Below are 7,500 nucleotides of genomic sequence, written 5' to 3' on the forward strand. Positions count from 1 at the left end.
AGAGGGCTTCATACACGCTCTCAAACAAGAAGTCGAGCTGATAACGGATTTGGTGAACTGTGTGGATGGATTTACGAGACATCAAACACGAGTGGTGATTGTTATCGATGGATTGGACAATTCAGAGCAATCCAAAGTTCTGCAGCTTCTCGATTCAGTCAACTTGCTGTTCACCGATCCTGAAGCTCCCTTTATCATCTTAATGGCTCTAGACCCGCGGGTCATTATCAGAGCAATCGATCAAAGCTTTAGCAGTATTCTGCGGGAGTCGCACATCAGTGCATCGGACTATCTGAAAAGCATCGTCCAGTTGCCGTTTTACCTACCGGAACCGAAGACAAACTACACCGGGGTGTTAGCCCCGGGGGTTGTCACCCTCCTGGACCACCTTCGGGGTGAGGTACAGTCTGTGTCGGCTGTTCCACCCGAGCGATCGAGCGTCCTTGCGGATGAATTGGAATGGGATGGAGAAATGCTGGAATACAACACACATAACAGCTTCCCTCACAGACTGGCACGCGATATGCATAACTGCAACGGCGGAGTCGCAAACAGTCGAGTGCATCCCGATTTAGAGTTACATCACTCCATGTTATACGAACCGGCCTCGCGCGAAGACGAGGAACAATGCCTCGATCATCAAAAGTTACTTGACCGCGAGCTGGAACTCAAGGAACGCCGCCGACTCTCCACCGATCTAACTCAAGTGTTGGCGGATAATGAAACTGTGAACCCCTTGGGCGTCAAACGCCTAATGAACATCATATCCTTGACATGCCGTCTCCTACGCGCCCGCGGTATTGAATACTCGTGGAAACGGCTCGCGGCCTGGGTGAGTGTCGTTGATGGATGGCCATATAAGACCTCGTGGCTTGTCCTTCTTGTAGAAGACTCCAATACGCGAATACAAGATAACGTTTCGTTGAAAGACCTGTACGAAGCCACGTTGTCCGCCATGCCGGTGATTAATGAAGTCGACTGCGCAGTCGACGGAGATCTAGTGTATTTTGAAACGTTCCTTGCCAGTCACTACCCGCTCCTGAGCGCGGCTGATGTGAAACGTTTCCTTCCTTGCACTGTTCACTTAGATCCATCGCTTCGCCGGCAGATGGTGGAATTTTTACAGTCTGTGAGCTCAGTGTGTGGAAATAAATCCGACACCGGAAGCTTGGGCAAAGGCAATCCTCATCTTCAGGTGAGAACATAAGCATGGATATCTTTATATTGTATTCAAGGAATCTTTTTATTTCAGGCTTTGTGAACGCGAAAACACTCTAACAGCTTTCTGGTTACCAAGAATAGTTACTAAGATCTCCTTTCTCCGGTTAGTTTTAGACTGCGCAAAAGTATCCCTGTACTAGTAAGCATCACTGATACGAAACCCGAGTATCTCAAGATGCGCAGAAAGTGTGCGCAATAACAATAGTAAGCACCGTCCTTAAAACAATTGATTTGTTCGTCTGTCAACTCGACAAAACGGGTTGCGACCATCAGTTTGAAAAAAAAAAAAAAACGCTTAGGTGTTCATCTCGTAACAATCACCGCAAGGGCAACCAATCAGCTCATAGAATTTTGACCATTTCATGACCTATGTAATAATACTAAAGAGAATTAGAGTCAGAAGGTGTTCCCCAAATGCAGCTCTTCACTAAGGCAGGGCTTCAAATTAGCGAAAAAATCCAGTCGCGATTTTGCGACGAGATACGAAAATGTAGTCGCAATGTCGCAAAATTTAGTCGCAAAATCGTCGCGCTGCATTGTGTTGTCAGTGGTGTAGCAAAACAAAATATGAGCGCAGAATACTTGTGTTGAAAGAAACCGCTAAAAATGGCAATGATATCGAAGGAATGGAGATCGCAGCGAAATTACAAATACGCTATCTTCAGATTGAAAGAAAACTCAAGGCGAGAAACAAAATAATTTTGTCATTTATTTTAGTAAAAAGAGCAGCAAAGTGGCAACCGCAAACCCTTTTGTTTCAAAAGAGCGAAGATGAAAGCAAGTCGCAAATTTGCGACGTCTTCAGATATTTTAGTCGCAAAGGGAAAAAATTGAGTCGCAAATGTAACTGTATTGGTCGCAATTTCAAGCCCTGTTAAAGGATAAGCAGCTGCATTTAAGGTTGCCCTAAGCTAAATATGATAATGCTAAACTTTACCCTCAACTTATTGTTGGAAATCAATAGGAGCAAAATAAATGTGTAGACTTAAAGGGACACGTCGTGTTGGATGTCAAAAGTAGGTGAGCATCGAATTGCTCGCGTTTTTTGAACGTAAGTGAAAGTGACCAGAAGTGACTGAACGTGAAGTGAGAGTTAAGAAAATGATCGCAGTTATCTTAACAAAGTAAGGCTGTAAAAAAAACGGCGTAGAATGTAAACGTTCTGCCTTCTTTTTCAGGCCGGGTTAGTAGTAAGTTCTTTCAAGAAAGCAAATCTAGCTTCTCTAACCATCGAAGATGTTTGCAAACAGGTCAGTGTAACTGGAATTATCATGACAAATAGTCTGTTTACACTAGAAAAGGAAACGAAGGCCTGTTAAAGATCAACTCATTTAAGCATTGTATTCGCCAACACATAGGCTTACATCTATGCGATGTAGTAATGTGTACTTATTGACTGAGTGGGAGGGCCGGATGGGAAAAGTACATTTATTACATGACCAGTACGGCCCCGCGCGGCCTTCGTTGTAAAACTATTGAGAACATCCTCGTACGAGGGCCTTTACGCATTAGCACGAGAAAGGCCGTCCTGCCCTATTGCTCTGTGCGATGTGATTTTGGAGGAGATAACATCCAAGTTACTTACAGCCAGAAAAGCAAATGCAAACAACTTATTAGAAGAATTTTCTGTGCAAATTTCTAACTTTTTTTGTCGACACTTCATCTTCTGAGTGCTCAGGAATAGTGTAAAGAGCCCATATGGTAAAATGCTACGCTCGATCCGTATGCCATGACCTCATAGCCAAATATAGTTCGTATACCCTCGCGGCCATGTAATATCCCCTATTTAACCAATGGTATTCTTGTTTCTTGTTTTGCCGTTGTCTTTGTTGTTGGCTTTGTCATTTCTTAAACGCCCTATTTTTACTTTCCATGCTCTGTCCAAAAAAGCTGCAAGCTCTAAATATCACCGTGTATGCATTGCGTGTATTTTTGTTCGTATTGCCAATGTGTTTTTAATGTTAATTAGGAACCAAGCCAAAGTTCTTAGAAAAGAACCTGCTTTGTTACTTATAGCGCTGCTTTTGTAACTATCATTTGAATGCATTCTTCAGATCGCTGAACTAGAAGGTTTGGATCAGAAGCAGATTTCCACCTACCAGAGCATCATCACAGAAAACAATATCAATGGTAAAGTGCTGTCCACATGTGATCTCGGTGAACTGGGGCAGATCATGGCTATGAGATTCGGTGATTGGCAGCTATTTCGCGCATGGGTACTGTCTGCTCGTTATCCTGCACAGGAATGCACCATGTGGTACGTGAATCTTTTCGTTCTTCCCTTGGTTTCACATCTTTATTCCTCATTATTCTTCCTAATTCCCATGGGGCGTCATGCAACCTTCCCTGCAAAGTCAATGTTTATTGGTACCAATATGAATTTACAGTGCGACGCGCCTTACCGTGGCCACGTAACAGAGTTTTTTGCAAATTGTCCGCCAATCAGGATGTGTGAATTTGATCGACAGTCACGCCTCCTTCAAAGTTCGCACAGTTGTAAGTTGAACACCGTTGCATGGGCTGTTGACGTATTTACACGTTAATTGTCAAATGTGAAAGTTTGTTGGGTGGCCTCGGTAAGGCGCGTTGCACTGTAAGATTGACCCGGCCATTTTAACCCTCGGTGTTCAATCACCCTGGAAATGAAACTGCATTCTGCGAAGTGTAGCCGCCACATACATTGCGTTTTGCTTGTGACGCAATCCTCACCTAATGGCCGTTGGCTCCGCACGCGATCTTTTCTCCCCATTGTTCAGCGTTCGTTGTGGGGAGATTGCTTGACAACGGAAAGAACGTGGTCTTCTCCACAACCGTTAGTTTGTTTGGTATTACCGAGAAACTTTTTTCCGAACTTTGGAAACTTATATGTTGAGTATGCGGTGGGAAACAGGCTTTTACTCGATTGCAAGGCTTGATAAGTATTTTGCAAGCAGCGGAACAAATCTTAAATGGTTTATCGCGCTTCAAAGTTGCAACTCTTCAGGAGACTACTTCGTAGTTGAGGATTTTGTTCCTTCGCGAAAAGCTGAGGAGGCATACACCGTATTTACGTTCTTGTTCTCACAATCCATTCCAGGGTCGTAACGAGGTATATGGGATCAGGGATCACAGCCCTGGGATCTGGAGTCACAACGCGTGGGATCGGGATCAGCAGTATTTTTCATGGAATCAGGGATCAAATTTTTGCGGGTTCAGGGATCAAAATTCTCATCATTTTTGGGATCAGGGATCAAAATTTTGGGTAAAAATATGGGATCAGTTACGAAAAAATATACCTCGTTACGACCCTGCCTTTCACCACCTGGGACCGTATCTGAGTTCACACGGGTTTCAGTCGACCATAGTCATCTCAAGACGTCCTCAATCATTTCTTCCAGTCATAGTAATGGCAGATGCTTTAGTCCCGGGGAGATGAACTGCCAGCTGCTCAAGACATCATCAGGTTAGCAGACCCCGCTATGCATACGACTGTCCTTTTCTTTCATTCACGTCTCTTGCTTTAACATTGTTTGTTAAAAGGAACCTCGTCTTTGAAAGAATTTCCCTGTGCTCATATATTCCAAGTTGCACTCAAAATCATGTGATTGCGTATAGATTGTTTCACGTGACGTCACAGCGGCCATGTTTGTATATCTAAACAATGGAAGGGCAGCCATGTTGGTGTACCTAACCAATCCTGCGGGAATTGAGCTCTATTATCATGCAAACGTTGTCTTCTGTTTCGGTGGAAAAACAAGTGTACTGATCACGTGAGTGAAAACACTCTATACAAACCAAAAATAACATTAGCATTTACACATAAGATAGTAAAAGAAAAGGATAAAATCCTACGTTTCGGTGTAGTCATGAACTCCAGCGTTGAGGAAACTATATACAGGATCAGTAGCTCATCGAGGGGAGCCTCATCTCCCACACTTGGCCTAGGAGGCAACTCTTTCCCTAGTACAAGGGGTTTCGTTTATGCAAACGTTGGCCGTGTAGCACTTATATTTCAACAGAATTAACTATGAGAGGGTGATGTGAAGTGCTATATTCTACCCATGTAAACCATGTGAGCTTTAGCCCTACTAGTGGAAATGGGCCCACTAAAGGACAGAAAAACCCCTGACCAGGAAGGGAATTGAACCCACGACCTTCGGGTTAGATTACCGCTGCTCTACCGACTGAGCTACAAGGTCAGACGAGAGCAGGTCGTGGGAATTGAAGATGTCAAATTCACGGCAATGAATATGTACAAGTACAAGGGGTTACGTTTATGCAAACGTTAGCCGTTTAGTAGGGCTAACGCTCACGTTGTTTACATGGGTGTAGAATATAGCACTTCACATCACCCTCTCGTGGTTAATTCTGTTGACATGTTAGTGCTACACGGCCAACGTGTGCATAAACGTAACCCCTCGGGGAAAGGGTTGACTCAAGGAGTTTGGGGAGATAGAAGCTCCCCTTGATGAGCTCCTGACAGGATGCAAATTACAGTACTTAAAAAGCGATTAACACAAAAGGTGCGATTTGCGCGATCTGATGTAGCCTGTCTTTTGAAGCCTGGGAATAAAAGCTTTTAGGGTAATTGACATTTTATCTTCTAAACAGGCGCATGGGACCAGGCAAGTCCTCTATCCATTCCCGTGGGGAGCAGCGTGGATTCAACAGACCAGCATCAGTTCGAGTCTCCGTCATTGAAAGCCCCGGATATAGTACTCCAGCCTCCCTCGGCTCCAGAGAGCGAGGACGAGGAGGAGGACGAGGACGAAGAGGGGGACATAAACGGTGAGATTATGGAAACGGCTGCAACGGAGTTGGAGAGAAATGAAACCACAGGAATAGCAGACGATGAAGAAAAAGCAGAAGGAGTGAACTTAAACAGTGAAGCCGACATTGATTCAATGAAGAAAATTAATGTTGACATGGATAGTGTTCTTATTTCAATCGAAGACGATATTAATCTGCCTCCGCAACCTGAAATTCCAATGGGATTTGGTGATGACGGTGACGATGAATTCCCAGCTCCTCCTCCCCACGGGAACGATTTGATCTCATTTGGTGAGGCCGAGGACCGAAGGGATCGCGCGCTCCTTGAAAACGGTGTTTTTGCGGGTCAGCCGGCTGATTCAGGCGTACAAGAGGAGAGACCGACAAATCGAATTGAGTGTTCTTGCGAAAGTCTGCAGGCTGTAAAGACAATTGAATCGAGTCGCGAGCGTAATCCTTCCAACAGTTTCTTATTGTTTGAGACTGAGGACAGTACGGATGTTGATCGTCCGGCGCCTATCGTACTTACTCTAAACAGAAACGGACCCATGAGATCTGCTCTGGCCGTCAAAAGAAGTAACAGCACTTCCGGAAATGGAATTAGCGGCAGCAGCAAATCTGGCTCAGCTCTTCAACAGTCATTCTCGGTTGATTTAAGTCGTGAGAGATCAACGCCTAGCCTGTCGACCAGACAACACTCGTTACCAGAGCCCAATAATGCGTCTCGGCCTTACTTCCCCACCGATGTTGCTACCATGGAACAACCAGCAAAATTCACCAAGTCCGAGAAGCGCCCGCAAGGTAGTACGGACAGTGAACCAGAGCCTTTTGCACTAGCCTCAGACTCGTTAATCCCTGAAAAAGACTTGATTTGCAACAGTCGTGACTCAAATGAGTTTCCCCCTCCCCCACCGTCCATCGAGGACAACTCACCTACCGAGCAAGAGGACTCCCCTTGGGTGCCGCTCATGTCTCGGTTTCAGATGGATGCGAGTCCTTCGTTTGTGTCGGAAGGCGACGAGCCGTTGTTACCGCATCGCCGTCCAAGGCCTAAAAATGCAGCCGGCACGAATGAACATAAAATACCGAAATTCCGCTCTTACAGTTCGAGAGCGAAAGCTGCCTACTTGGAGGTGAAAAACACTGATGAAAACATAAAAAGTGAGACGTGCGTGTAACATCATTACCGCTCCGTTTAAGGATAATCATTGTGATGATCAAACTGGGTTAATTCTTGCATCAGGTTTCTCACTTTGTATACTTAACGTATGAATGTATCTTCTGGCGTTCTTGTGCTGTTTTAGTGATGAATTGTGTCGTTTTATACTGTTTTAACCAGAAGGTATGTAAAGATGGAGAGTTTTAAGCTCAGTTTCGTGACCCAAAACAATAATCAAGTATTTAACTTCCATCGTAAGAAGCAATAGGTACAGGAAGATATATTTCGTTGAAATGCGTGTTCGGATGGAACGTTGCCTACAAGTTTCAAGGGTTTTCGCTTCGCAAATCCTAAGCCTCTTCGAGGTTTGT

The 7,500-nt window shown here is 44.7% G+C and overlaps 1 protein-coding gene across 3 annotated transcripts in view; it reads left to right on the plus strand.

Moving 5' to 3' along the window:
- The window catches only part of LOC138015173 (kinase D-interacting substrate of 220 kDa B-like), a 62,061-nt gene that overhangs the window by 54,152 nt on the left and 409 nt on the right, over positions 1 to 7,500 (plus strand). For all 3 annotated transcript variants that reach the window (XM_068862106.1, XM_068862107.1, XM_068862108.1), the window contains 5 exons: positions 1 to 1,195; positions 2,400 to 2,471; positions 3,276 to 3,478; positions 4,599 to 4,663; positions 5,812 to 7,500. The exon at positions 1 to 1,195 is cut by the window's left edge and continues 784 nt beyond it; the exon at positions 5,812 to 7,500 is cut by the window's right edge and continues 409 nt beyond it. In XM_068862106.1, the coding sequence (XP_068718207.1) occupies positions 1 to 1,195; positions 2,400 to 2,471; positions 3,276 to 3,478; positions 4,599 to 4,663; positions 5,812 to 7,148 (2,872 nt within the window). In that variant the 3' untranslated portion in view covers positions 7,149 to 7,500. The remainder of the gene's footprint in view (positions 1,196 to 2,399; positions 2,472 to 3,275; positions 3,479 to 4,598; positions 4,664 to 5,811) is intronic.

The sequence above is a fragment of the Montipora capricornis genome, chromosome 9 (genome assembly GCF_036669925.1).
Source record: "Montipora capricornis isolate CH-2021 chromosome 9, ASM3666992v2, whole genome shotgun sequence".
Lineage (NCBI taxonomy): Eukaryota > Metazoa > Cnidaria > Anthozoa > Scleractinia > Acroporidae > Montipora > Montipora capricornis.